The sequence below is a fragment of the Canis lupus genome, chromosome 33 (genome assembly GCF_003254725.2).
Source record: "Canis lupus dingo isolate Sandy chromosome 33, ASM325472v2, whole genome shotgun sequence".
Taxonomy (NCBI): Eukaryota; Metazoa; Chordata; class Mammalia; order Carnivora; family Canidae; genus Canis; species Canis lupus.
The window spans coordinates 26,474,608-26,488,776 of record NC_064275.1 but is presented as its reverse complement, the minus strand read 5'-3'; the positions used below and the strand labels follow the sequence as shown (position 1 = coordinate 26,488,776).

The window sequence follows — 14,169 nt, the reverse complement described above, 5'->3', positions numbered from 1 at the left end:
GTTAGAAGGTTGCACATTTTCTTTGTAGAAATATCTATTCAAATCCTTTTCTCATTTTAAAATTGGATTTTCTTTTTATTGTTACTGTTGTGTTACTTATTTTTCTGGACATAAATCCTTTAGGAAATATATGATTTGTCTGTGGATTATCTTTTCAATTTATTGACAGTGTCTTTGAAAAACAAAATTTTTAACCTTGGGGTGTCTGGATGGCTCATTCAGTTAAGTATTGGACTTTTTTTTTTTTTTTTAAGATTTTATTTATTTATGACAGACACAGAGAGAAAGAGGCAGAGACACAGGCAGAGACAGAAGCAGGCTCCATGCAGGGAGCCCGACGTGGGACTTGATCCCGGGTCTCCAGGATCACACCCTGGGCTGAAGGCGGCGCTAAACCACTGAGCCACCCGCACTGCCCAACAATTTCTTATCCCTTCATTTTCATGAAACAGTTTTCTCCTGTTGTATTTTTTTCCTTTGGTATTCCTATTCCTAAGTTTATTTGGTAAACTTTCTTCCTTCACCTATCCTTTAAATAGTGGCATTCTTCAGTGTTCTGCCCTTGGCTTTATATTCTTCTTAACTTTACACTTTACCTTATTATAAGGAATTTTCTTTCTTTTAAATTGCAAACAATACAAAGTACAATCTGTCTTGTTTCAGCCAATAGTTGCTAGGATTTTCTTAATTTCATTTTCAGATTGTTGAATATTGGTATATAGAATAGAACTCATTTTTGTATATTGATCTTGTATCCTGCAACCTTGCTAAAGTCATTGGTTTTAATAGTTTTTTAATAGATTCTTTAGGATTTTCTATATTCAAAATCATCTTATATATGAAGAATTATTTTATTTCTCCCTTTCCAATCAGATGCTTTTCCCCCCCTCTTCCTTGCTTAACTGCCCTGTCTAGAACCTCCAGTATCATGTTGAATAGAACTAGCAAAAAAAAAAAAAAAAAAAAAACTAGCGAGGGGGGCTTGGGTACCACAGTCAGTTAAGCATCTGACTCTTGGTTTCAGCTTGGGTTTGATTTCAGAGTTGTGAGATCAAGCCCAGTTTCAGGCTCCACACTCAGCATGGAGTCTGAGTTTCTCTCTCCTTCTGCCCCTCCCTGATACTTGCTCTTGCTCTCTCTCTCAAATAAACAAATAAATCTAAAAGAAAAAAAAATTAAATCTTAAAAAAAAAAAAAAAAAAACTAGTGAGAGCAGACATCCTTGACTTGTTTCTAATCTTAGAAGAAAGCATCAGTCTTTCACCATTACATATGAATTTAGCTGTGGGTTTTTTGTAGATACCTTTTATCAGGATGAAGAAGTTTCTTTCAATTCCTAGTTTGTTGAGTACTATAATGAAAGACTGTTGGACTTTGTTACATGCTTTTTTTTCACCTATCGAGATGATCAGGGGATTTTGGTTTCTATTCTATTGATACTGTATATGACACTGATTTTCAGATGTTAAACCAACCTTGCACTCCTGGATTAATCTCACTTGGTCATGGTATATAGTAATTTTTATGTGGCTAAGATTTGGTTTGCTAGCATTTTGTTGAGGACTGTTGTCCATATTCATGAGATACTATTAATCTGTAAATTTATTGTGATGTTGTTATCTAGTTTTGAAATGGGAGAATACTGGCCTCAAAGAATGGGTTGAAAAGCATTCCCCCTCTTCTATTTATTGGAAGAGTTTCTAAAGAATTGGTTAATTCTTAAACTGTTTGGTAAAATTCTCTAGTGAGGCCACTTCAATCTAGGATTTTGTCAGTAGTTTGCTTTTTTCTTTTCCTTCTCCTTCTTAAGATTTTATTTTTAAGTAATCTCTACCCCAACAACCAGATCAGGAGTCACACACTCCACCCATTCAGCCAGCTAGGCATCTGTCAGTTTATTAGTAATTTAATCCCTATTCTTGGATACAGTTTATTCAGATTATTTATTTCTTCTTGACTCGGTTTCAGTAGTTTGTGTATTTCTAAGTATATGCCCATTTCATCAAAGTTGTCTAATTCATTGGCATACAACTGTTCACAGTGTTCTTTTAAAATCCTTTATTTTGTAAGATCAGCAGAAATGTCTTTTCATTTCTGATTCTAATAAATTCTTTTTCCCTTGGTCAATCTAGCTAAAGGTTTGTTAATTTTGTTAATCTTTTCAAAGAGCTAGTTTTTGGTTTTATTGATTTTTCTCTATTCTTCTATTTTTTATTTCATTTTCATTTCTGCCCTAATCTTTATTTCCTTCCTCCTCTTTATTTTAGGTTTAATTTGCTTTTCTTTTTCTAGTACCTTTAGACAGATGGTTAAAGTATTCATCTGAGATGTTTCTTTTCTTTTTTTTTTTTAAGATTTTATTTATTCATGAGAAACACACAGAGAGGCAGAGACACAGGCCAAGGGAAGCAGGCTCCATGCAAGGACCCCAATGCAGGACTCGATCCCAGATTTTGGGATCATGCCCTGGGCCAAAGGCAGATGCCCAATTGCTGAGCCACCCAGGCGTCCCTGAGATGTTCCTTTTTTAAAAATATAGGTATTTATAGCTATAAAATTTCCTCTAAATACAACTTTAGCTGCATCTCACATTTTGTTATATTGTATCTCCATCTTTGCTCATCTCCATGTATAAATTCCCCCTTTTGATTTCTTCTTTGACCCATTCGTTATTTAAGAGTGTATTGTTTAATTTCCACGTATTTATGAGTTTCTCAAATTCTTTTGTTATTAATTTCTAATTTCATTCCAGTGTAGTTATAGAACTTACTTTGTATTATTCTTAGCCTGTTAAATTTATGTTTTTTGTTTTTTGTTTTTAACAGCATAGCATAAAGTCTATCCTGGAAGAGAATATTTCATCTGCACTTAAGAATATATTTTCTAGGGGGTGCCTGGGTGGCTCAGCTGGTTAAGCATCTGCCTTCAGCTCAAGTCGTGATCGTGAGGTCCTGGAATCAAGCCCCATGTCAAACTCCTTGCTCAGCAAAGAGTGCTTCTCCCTCTCCGACCCACTTGTACTCTGTCTCTCTAATAAATAAAATTTTTTGTAAAAAGAATACATTTCCTGATGTTGAACAGAGTGTTCTGTAGTTGTTAGATCTAGTTGGTTTATGGCGTTGTTCAAATCTTGTTTCCTATTTATCTTCTGCCTAGTTCTATCCATTATTGAAAGTTGGATATTAAGTCTTCAACCATTATTGTCTATTTCTCCTTCATTTCTGGCAGATTTTGCTTCATGCATTTGGGAGCTTTGTTGTTAAATGCATCTATGTTTAAAATTGTTATACTTTAAGGGATTGGCTTTTTATCATTATAAAATGTCTTGTCTCTAGTAGCAATTTTTGTCTTAAAACCCATTTTGTCCAACATCAAAAACCCACTCCACCTCTCTTTTGGTTACTATTTGCATTATATGGGTTTTAAATTCCTTTTGCTTTCAATCTATTTCTACCTTTTAGTTTCTTAATCCACTTTTATAATCTCCAACTTTTGACTAGAATGTTTCATTCACATTTTTAAATCCAATCTTATTAATTGACATAGCAGATTTACATATGCCATTTTACTTTATTTCTATATGTCTTGTGTCCTTTTTTGCTCTACTTCTTTACTGCTATCATTGCATTATGTGAATGTTTTATGCTGCAGCATTTTAATTTCCTTAATGAACTTCATTCACTACTTTGAGTGATTTGCTTAGTGGCTACTCTAGGACTTACCATAAACATCTAATCAGAAATAGCTTCATATTTATACTAACTTAATTCCAATGAGCTATAGAAACATTATTCCGATGTAGCTCTATTCCCTTTCTTCTCTTTTTGTGGTATTGTTGTATACATATTACATTTATAAACATTACAAACCCCAAAATACATTGTTATAATCATTGCTTTACTTAATTTTACATCTCTTAAAGAAGCTAAGAGAAGCACAGTAATTATATTTTTCTAAGTTTTATTAATATGAATTCTTATCACTCTGGCTTTCTTCATTCATTCCTGTGAATTCAAATTACCACCTGGAATCATTTCCATTAGCACAATGCAATTTTGCTTCCACCCACCTCCTCTGTGCTGTTATGGAAAATATACACTATAATTCATGTTATAGGTTCAATAATACATCAGTTTTATACAATTGCTTTTTACATCAATCAAAAAAAAGAGAGAAGAAAAATGACTGTTGTATAATTATCTTTACTGTTGCTCTTTGATTTTTTTGGTGTAGATTCAAATTACTGTTTGGATCACTTTTCAGCCTGAAAAACTTCGTTTAGTATTTCTTGTAAGGTGAGTCTACCAGCAACAATTCTCGCAGCTTCTGCTTATCTGCAAATGTCCTTATTTCACCTTATTTTTGAAAGACAGCTTTGCTGGATATAGTCATTGCTGTTGACCAACAGTTTTGTTTTGCTTTTTTTCCTTTGATCATTTTGAACATATTGTCCCACTGCCTTCTGATCTCTACTGTTTCTGTTGATAAGTCAGCTGTTAATCTTGTAAGTGACAAGTTGTTTTTCTCTTGCTGGCTTCAAGATTTTCTCATTGTCTGGTCTTTCAGCATGTTTAATATGACTCATCTATTTGTGGATTGCTTACATGGTTATTTGGAACTCACTGAGCTTCCTGGAGGAGTAATGTTTTTGAGTAAATTTGGAAACTTTTCAGCCATTATTTCTTCAAATACTTTTTCTGCTTTCTCTTTTCTCCTTCTGGTTCTCCCACCATGCATATGTTGGTGCACCACATTTTCTTGAGGTTCTGTTCATTTTCCTTCATTTTTTTTAACTCTATTCTTTGGATTACATAATCTCTATTGATCTATCTTTCTTTTGTCAGTTCAAATCTACTTTTGAGCCCCACTAGTAAATTTTTTATTTCAGGTGTATTGTTCACTTCCTGAAGTTCCATTTGGTTCTTTTTCTTTATAATTTCTATGTCTTTATTGATATTGTCTATTTGATACAATATCATTGTCATACCTTAATCATGGTTTCCTTTAGTTCTCTGAACACTTATAATGGTTTAAACTATTTGTTAAATCTGACATCTGATCACTCTCAAAGGCAGTTTCTATTGCCTGCTTTGTTTCCCCCTATTATATAGATTATACTTTCCTCTTCCTCTACATGTCTTGTAACTTTTTCTTAGAAATTGGATATTTTAGAAAACATATTATAACAACTCTGAGTACTGATCTACCTCCTCTCTCTTGGGGCTTGTTACTGGTATTGACCTTGTTTTTGTGTTTGTTTCCTAACAGACTGGATTATTTTACTATAATTTGTATCCTTCTTTCTTCCATAATTTCTATTAATTAAACCAAGAAATGTTGTGTTCAGTCCTAAATGCCCCACTTAAAGAATACTAACAAACTAAAGCACATACAGAAGCAGCTTCCAGAATGGGGAGGGGTTTCAAAACATCATAGAACAAAAAGCTAAGGAAACTGATTATATCTGAAGTCGATTAGAGTAATAGGATAGAAAAGACACTGAGTTGCTAATTTCAAAGTTCTGAAGTGCTACCCTGGTATGGCTGAAGAGCTTGGAAAAGTCACAGAACTTAGACAAAAAAGTTGTACTACAGGGAATTTTTTTAAACAAGGACTTCAAAAATGGTATATGCTATTTTTTATAACAATAAGGTTTCCATTTTTAAGCCGTGGTTTTCAATCTGTCACAACTGCTGAGTGTGGCGTTTCTAGTTTGGGAGGGAAGGGTTGGGTAGATGATCCCATTTTCTGTGATAATCAAGAAACCTGGCCTTGATTATAGCTATTTTGACATAATGCAAAGCACTTTACATGTACATATATTTATTAGTAATATACTAATAAACTATTATTAGTATATTATTAGTAGTATATGAATATACTATTATTAGTATATTAGTAATATACTAAAGTATTATTCATCTCTTGAAAAAAATTATAAAGAAATATTTAAGAAACACGAAAAATTCTTAAATGTTTCCCTAGCAAAGAGTTCCTCTGAGATTACTATTTAAAAGTATTTTTCTGATTAGTCACATATCTGGTAGATTACCACATAAAACACTGGGACAAAGAATTACTTTAATTTCTACATTATCTCATGTACTTGCTTTAAAATATTAGGATAAAGAAATTAATTACTCAGTTCTTAAAAAAGTTTTTTTTTTTAATGAAATAATTGAGATCCATAACTCACCAGAAGAAATCTTACCAGCACCTTTATAGTCAATAGAAAATGCAGATGTGACTCCATTGGCAGACCCCAGTTCACACATGGAAATTTGATAAGGGGGCCTCAGCTTGATTTCCATCTGCATGTCAGACAGATTTATCTTTGTTGAAAGAGACCTGGGATTATTATATCGCTGCTTTGTCCTCTGAATGAAGTTATCTATGTAAAATAAAAAAATAAATTTCCTTGCAGTCATTTGTTAATTAATTTGAGAGTGTGACATTTATGGAATAAATCTGCAGACTGACAGTTTGTTATTCAAACTATTTAATTTGCCATAGAATATTCTAATATTATTTGTGTAATATATCATGGAGTCATCAGTGTTTTACTCTAGAAATTATACTCTAGAAATAATTACAAATACAATAAAGATTTAACACTACATAACTGTAGGACTATTTCTATTATTCACTTCAAATAATTACTTTACATTTTTACCAAAAAAAAAAGGAAAAACAGCTTTAATTTTAAACCAGTCTTAATTTTTATAGAGAACCATATCTCATAAAATATTAAGTCTGTCAGTATTTACCAATTGAATTACGTAAGAATTTATATTATAAATTACATGTTCTTATAAACGTCTTTTCTTATTTACTGCTTACATCATTAGAATGTATGTTTTAAAGAACAAATTTAATGAAATCAATAAAAGACATTTCTAAATATCTTCCAATTTTACTTTCATTATTTATAACTTGGTTTTACTTTTTTCTCCTACACCAGGAGTCAAGCAAACTACTGCCCAAGGCCAAATTGAGCCTGCTGATTGTTTATGTAAATAAGGTTTTATTGGAATGTAACTATACTCATTCCTTTATGTATTGCCTATGGCTGCTTTCAAGCCACAATGGCAGGGCTGAGTAGTTGTGACAGAGACCATATGGTCCTTAAAGCTTAAAATATGTACTATCTGGTACTTTCCAGCAAATGTTTGCCAACCTCCGTCCTACATTAAGCAGACTATAAAAGATTATCACATAAACACACAGAACTCTGAATCTCTTTTAAATTTCTCATTGAGAAACAGTCCTCTGGGATTAATTCTTTGTGCCAATAATCACAATCCCCTCCACAGCTCAAACACAATTTTTTCTAATAGGCACCTAAACGAAGAAGTTGCCATAATTTATAGACCATTTGTCAAATTGTTCTATCAAATGCAAGGTAGCAAAATCTTCTGAGTTTTTCCCCTGGCCCCCAGTATTATGCAAAAAAATCTCTTATGACTGGATGGAGACAGGATAATGAAAACGGAAAAAAATCAGGCCCTTACCAAATTCAATGAAACAGTATGGTCTGACAGCAGTATTTGTCTTCATCATGTTGTAAGTAGTAATGAACTCCTTCTGAAGCTCATCCAGGAAAGAGAAGGCCAGAACATTTGGGTAATTTTCAGTGCACAACATCATGTAGCTCACTCCCAGAGAGCTAATAAAACTACAGTGTAAAAAACATTGGTTTTAAAATTTCAAATTAAATCAAGGTAATTCGTTGCTTCCAAAGACTGGTTCTATATACCATAAACAGCTGCTACAGTGGCAATGAAGATATTAACATTTTATTATATATTCTAGCAAAAAAGAAATTAAAGAAACCAAAGTATACTACTTTCAGTTGCAGTTAAAAACAGTAGACAAAAAAATGGAATAGTACCTACAGATGGACATACAGTACAATTCTAACACTTAAGTTATTTATCACTTGGGGTAGAAAGCAGGGGAAAATATACAAATATGTAAGGGTTACAGATAGCTTAATATTTAACTATTCAACCTAGTGGAACTTAATCCTGTTTGAATCCAGAACTCTTTAGAGATTCTGATTAAAGTTACAGACACTCTCCTCAGAAAATTGTCCAAACAACACAAAATCTGGCTCACAATTTCAGGTTGGTCATTGACCTCTTAAAGTCATCCACTGACTCCAGAATCAAATCCTATACTTTATATAATAATGAATTATGAACCACTGGGAAGTAAGAGTAATTTAGGAGTTTTTAACAAGAACAAATAAAATAAATGGGATAGAAAGGAGAACTCTTGCTTATAGTAGAATGCTGAGTACAAATTGGTAAATGTGTACATAACGCTAGAACTGGAAAAATCAGCATTTTGCAACCGGTATAGTAAAGACTGGGTCAAGCAAGGACAATCAATGAAAGGTGAGTCTAGGTGGAACTTTTGGTGAGGAGCAGGAAATTCTGTGTGGTTTTAAAATATCTTCCCATGGATTGCTTATTTGTTGCAAGGAGAAAATATTATACAGCAGAAACTAGACAACATCTTGACTGAGTACTCTTAACGTTACTAATAAGGGGTAGATGGATTTTCTGTGCCTTCAGTTGTGATAGCCTCAGAAAGATATATCAGCTATAAAGTATTCTAGCCAAGAATGCATAATCTGAATCTAATCATGAAAGAATATCGAAATGATCAACACTGTATTTTAAAAGGCAGGGGAGCTATAGTCTTTAAAAATCTCAACGCTGTAGAAAGGAAATAAAGGCTGTGTAAATGTTTCTGATCAAAGGAAGCTAAAGAGACATTACTAAATGCAATACCTAACATTAGTCTGGATCCTGTGCCACAAAGGGGGAAAAATGCCGTAGAGGACATCCCTGGTCAACTGACAAAAATGGAAACAGGAAGTAGATTAAAATATGATGTCAATATTACTAGAGCTGATAACTATACCAGTTAAGAGAGTATCCTTAATCTTAGAAAATATACTTCGAAGTAATTAGGAATTAAGGGCATGGTATTTTAAGTTTCTCTCAAATGATTTAGACAAAAATAAGACAGGCAGATAATGATATTAAACTAAATGGGGTAAAATGTTAACAAAAGGTGAAATTGGGGATAGGTATTATGTTTGTCATTCTTATTTATACAACTTTTCTGTAAGTTTGAAATTCTTTCTAAATATGAAATTAAAAATTTTTTAAACTTCAAGCGCTGAAATGTTCAAATTGGTCATGTTCTACTGGAAAAAGAAATCTAAAGTGTATAACCCCCTCAATAAGCAGAGAATGTTACACAAATTAACCCTAGTGAATCATCTAAACATTGTTTCATAGAACTGTCCATGTAGCTCCTCTAGATCAGTCACAGCCAACATATCATATAGGTTATTATCTCCCGCTCCTTTGAAAGACACTGCTAATCTCTAACAGCAATCTTTACTGAACAAACCCTGATCCATACTGGAGACCCCCTCCCCCCTCTTTTTTTCTCTAATAATATAGAAGCAGAATTTGTATTTTAAATTTAATGCATAGAATATATTCACATGGTTCAAAATTTTAAAAGAATGAAAAAAGAAATTCAGTACTTAAAAAGTGTCTTACCACTACCTCCACCCAAAGATACCCAGTTCTCTGTTCCTCAAGCAACTCATGTTATTTTTTTTTTTTTTTAGGATTTTTTTTAAGCAATCTCCACACCCAATGTGGATCTTGAACCTACAACCCCCAGATCAAGAGCACATACTCCACTGATCAAGCCTGCCAGGCACCCCAACTCATGTTATTATTAAATTCTTATGTATCCTTCAGTGAGAGTTCATGCATTTATCTATCTTTCTCTCTCTCTCAAAAGACCAAATGGTGTGGGATTGGTACCTATTATTCATTATTATTAATGGTGTGGAAACACTGTAAGTTCTGAAACTTTTAGCTTCTGAAATAACCTAGAATTCCTTTCTGAAGTTCATTTAACACAGTCATTAGATGAAATGTTTTTCAAACTACAACTTGTGACCCATTAGGTCATAAAATTAGTGTAGTAAACTACATAAAGCATTTTCCTAAAAATTGAAATAGAACATAACAGAAAATATTGGAATGTATAAAACTTTTTGGTTTCCTATTTTATAGGTAATGTTCACAAACTGAAATATCTTCTTATGAGTCATAGTCAAAAAAGTTTAGCCATGCATATTGCATTTTTCTATGAAATGAATAAATAAACCAAGGGCAAAGTATGTTTTTCTCAAGCCATTTTCTCTTTCCAAAAAATCTTCACCATCATTATAAAAATTCTTTGACATGTCATTAGCATCCAAATATACCCTACCTCCGCCCTGCCCACCCCCCCCACACCTCCCCACCCCAGGAACTTGAGCTGGGATAAAACACAATTGGTGATTGCTTTCCACACACTCCCAACACTCAAGGAGCTACCCTAGGAGTTGTTTCATTATTCTCCACAAATATGACTGAAGCTTTTGGACTTCATTTTTTTGTGTTACAGTAGAATTTTACTGTATTTCCATATTAATGATAAAGTGAACCACGGGGGGGGGGGGGGGGAGTTAACCACAGACACAAACACGACAATTTATCCCAAACAGTTTCTCTTGCTTGCACTTAGTTAACTAGAGAATTATTTGTGAAATAAAAGGAAGCTTGTGTTTTTATGATTAAATGTCAGCATTTTCACAGTCTTTTTTCCAAAGCCTTTATTTTACTATAATTATGTGATACTCTCTGAAAAGGCCAAAAAGAGCTCTATAATATTATGGCTTTTCATAGTGAACTTAGTCATATGCTATTGTCTTTCTTTGAAACGCAAAGGCAGTTTTTCAACAATACATACAAGCCTTCTTTATCAAAAGATTTCTGGCTTTTGCAATTATCATGGGGGACAAACTCAAAGATTCCCATCCTCTGAGAATTCCTCATATGAAACTGCCTAAAGTCACTATAGATATGCCAGTTTGTGCATGCATTTGCCTGTCCATTAGGAGGAGGAGGAGTAACAGTAACAGCAGCAGGTACAGTTTACTGACCCTTTAGTTTGAACCAGGCCCCCTGCTAATAAGGGCTTTAGCTACGTATTCTATTTAATTTTACTCTCACAGTAAAGGGGCACGACTATCTCCATTTTACAGATGATGGAACAGAGGCTCAGGGATTTTTAGTAGCTTACTAGGGCCACATCAACATTTTAGAAGCAGAGCGGGGTCAAACTTAGTTCTAACTCCAAAGCCTTCCTTCTTTTCCAACACAACACCAACTTCCCTATGTTATACATAAACCAACTATGTGTTTAATTCACCAACTTTTTTTTTTCACTTTTTCAAGCCATAAATCAATCTCTATTTTTTTTCCTCTAAGAGTAATAAATGAAACTTGAGGATTTAGGAACTTGTATCAGGATATTCAGGAAGCCCTGCCAACTTCTCTACTTCTTGTGCCACTCTACCCCTCCTTCTCTGCGTTCTAGCCACATAAAGTATTATTTCAGATCCAAAGGATACCAACCTACTCCCAATCCTCCCAACGTCTAATCTGAGAAACTTTACAAATTGTCTTCCTCACCTGCAATGCTCCCAACCCAACCCTATCTCTACCATGCTCCAATTCTGACCTGGTTAATCCTATTCATCCTTCTTGGACTTAAAAGTTCCTCCCAGAGCATACAATCTAAATTGATCCCGGCACGGGGCACCTGGGTGGCTCAGTTCTCTGAGCATCAGATTCATGATTTTGGGTCAAGTCATGATCTCATGGATTGTGGAATTGAGCCCCACATCAAGCTCCATGCTCAGTGGGGCGTCTGCTTGAGATTCCCTCTAACCCTCTCTCTTTGCTCCTCCCCCTACTCAGGCTTGCACACGCGTGCTCTCTCTCTCTCAAATAAATAATCGTTAAAAAAAATAAATTGATCCCACCCCTTGGGTTATACCATAGTAGCTGTTATTTTTCTTCATGTAACTAATCCAGTTTGTAATTATATATTTATGTTTATTTGTTGTAATGTTTTTCACTAATATCTATGCTCTATAAGAGCAGAGATCATTTCTATAGAGCTCACCGCTATATTCTTAGCAACTAGAATATTTGGGGTCTAGTACACAAAATGAGTTCAATAAATTAGTGAATGAGTACAAAGATGACATCATTCATTTACTCATTTATACACTAATTTGTTGAGTATATTGTGCACATATAATTGTACAGCCCAGCAGTTATCTATTCAAAGTATCTACATAAAGAAGAAGTTCAATAAATAGTTGACTAAATTTTACAGACTGGAATACAACTTCACCTCCTCTTCCAGAAGGCTTTAGGGTTCAGGTCAGTGAGTTTTCAACATCCTCCTACTTTATTTTTTTATTTTTATTTTTTTTTAAGATTTTATTTATTTATTCATGACAGTCACACAGAGAGAGAGAGAGGCAGAGACATAGGCAGAGGGAGAAGCAGGCTCCATGCAGGGAGCCCGACGTGGGATTCGATCCCGGGTCTCCAGGATCGCGCCCTGGGCCAAAGGCAGGCGCCAAACCGCTGCGCCACCCAGGGATCCCACATCCTCCTACTTTAGAGACAAAGATGTTCTCAGATACCATGTAGAATTACTATGTTAGATAGGTCTACTATCCTTTTATCACAGACATTACTAACCTCACACATCTTTTCCTCACCTTGAGCACAATTTTTATTTTTTTTAAAATTTTTTTTTTAACTTTTATTTATTTATGATAGTCACAGAGAGAGAGAGAGAGAGAGGCAGAGACACAGGCAGAGGGAGAAGCAGGCTCCATGCACTGGGAGCCCGACGTGGGATTCGATCCCGGGTCTCCAGGATCGTGCCCCGGGCCAAAGGCAGGCGCCAAACCGCTGCGCCACCCAGGGATCCCAATGCCATTGTTTGCTTCCTACTTTGCTCCAATTTTTTTACTTCCCTTTTTCTTCTTGGCCTTGGTACCAATAGGATTTGGTCTTTATAGCTTCTGTCTTCAGGCCAAGGAATTTATCCAACTTCATTACATCTTTGGTTCCTCCCCCAGCATACACACTAGGAACTTCTTCAGAGCCTTCCAGGACTAAGTATGTCTTGAACAGGTAAGACTGACAGAAATTCAAACTCCAGATAGGGGGTATTTACCCATTTCAAATCACTTCCCTAAAAAGCTAATTCTATCAGGTATCCAAGCAAGCCATACCTCAAGTGATTTCTAAGATCCAATAAAAATGCTTAAACATTAAGCATTTTCTGGTATCTGATTTTATTTATTAACTGTCAAATTTTACACACCAATTAAACACTAACAACATTAGGACAATTGTGGCCTGCTACAACAACTAAACAATTAGTGAAAGCAATGATCTTCCCCAAGCAATAACAAAGCACCTAGCATTATGTCTAGCATTCTACTCTATAGGCTCTGACTTCAAAGACAAAATCTCTGCTTGCCAGGCACTTATGATATGGTGCTGGGAAAGCACTTAAAACACCAATATACAAAACTAGGAAACAAAACTGCATTTTGTAGCATGCTAAATAACAATGTATATAGCAAACTATTAATAAATTAAGACAGTAATAATTAACCTGAGGGGTTGCTCAGCCAAAATGAAGTAAGCCTGCAGCTGCCTGTACAGTGTTTTCCAATATATGGAGAATAGCTATCTGCAAAAGGAAAGTGGAGAAATGCAAGATTCCTGATAACATCTGTGTTCCTTGGTTCCAGCCACTTTAGAAGCCTGCCTCTCCTTCACAATACCCTTTTTTTGCTTATGCTAGTGTGAGTTGTTTCTGCACTGACAATGGGAAAGAGCCCTATTTATTAACCAATCACAGAACTGTTACAAAACTGAATATAGGAAAAGTGCCTGGCAACTGCAGGCACTTAATGACCGGGTCATTGTTGAAGTTGTTATTCCTGTAATCAGAAAATAACACCAAAAACTGAAAGAAAAGCACTGCCAGAAACTAAAAACAAAAAGTAGGTAAGCCTAAAATAGCATTCCCAGCTAGAGGTAGCAGTTTGTGAACTAATATGGAGAAAGTAGAGACTAAGGTAAAGAGAGAACCGGTAAGGCTCACAGGCATTATCAGACTTCAGAAGAATTCAGTGGGAAAATTAAGAAATTTTATTTCTTGCATTAAAATTCACAATAGAGTATGACTGGCTTCCCAAAGACG

General features: G+C 34.7%; 1 protein-coding gene across 5 annotated transcripts in view; it reads right to left on the bottom strand.

Annotated features, from left to right (window-relative positions):
* SEC22A (SEC22 homolog A, vesicle trafficking protein) overlaps nt 1–14,169 on the bottom strand; it is a 68,508-nt gene that overhangs the window by 41,677 nt on the left and 12,662 nt on the right. For all 5 annotated transcript variants that reach the window (XM_035709868.2, XM_025475072.3, XM_049105402.1 and 2 more), the window contains 2 exons: nt 7,512–7,675; nt 6,197–6,391 (listed from right to left, as the gene is read on the bottom strand). In XM_035709868.2, coding sequence (XP_035565761.1) covers nt 6,197–6,391; nt 7,512–7,675 — 359 coding nt within the window. The remainder of the gene's footprint in view (nt 1–6,196; nt 6,392–7,511; nt 7,676–14,169) is intronic.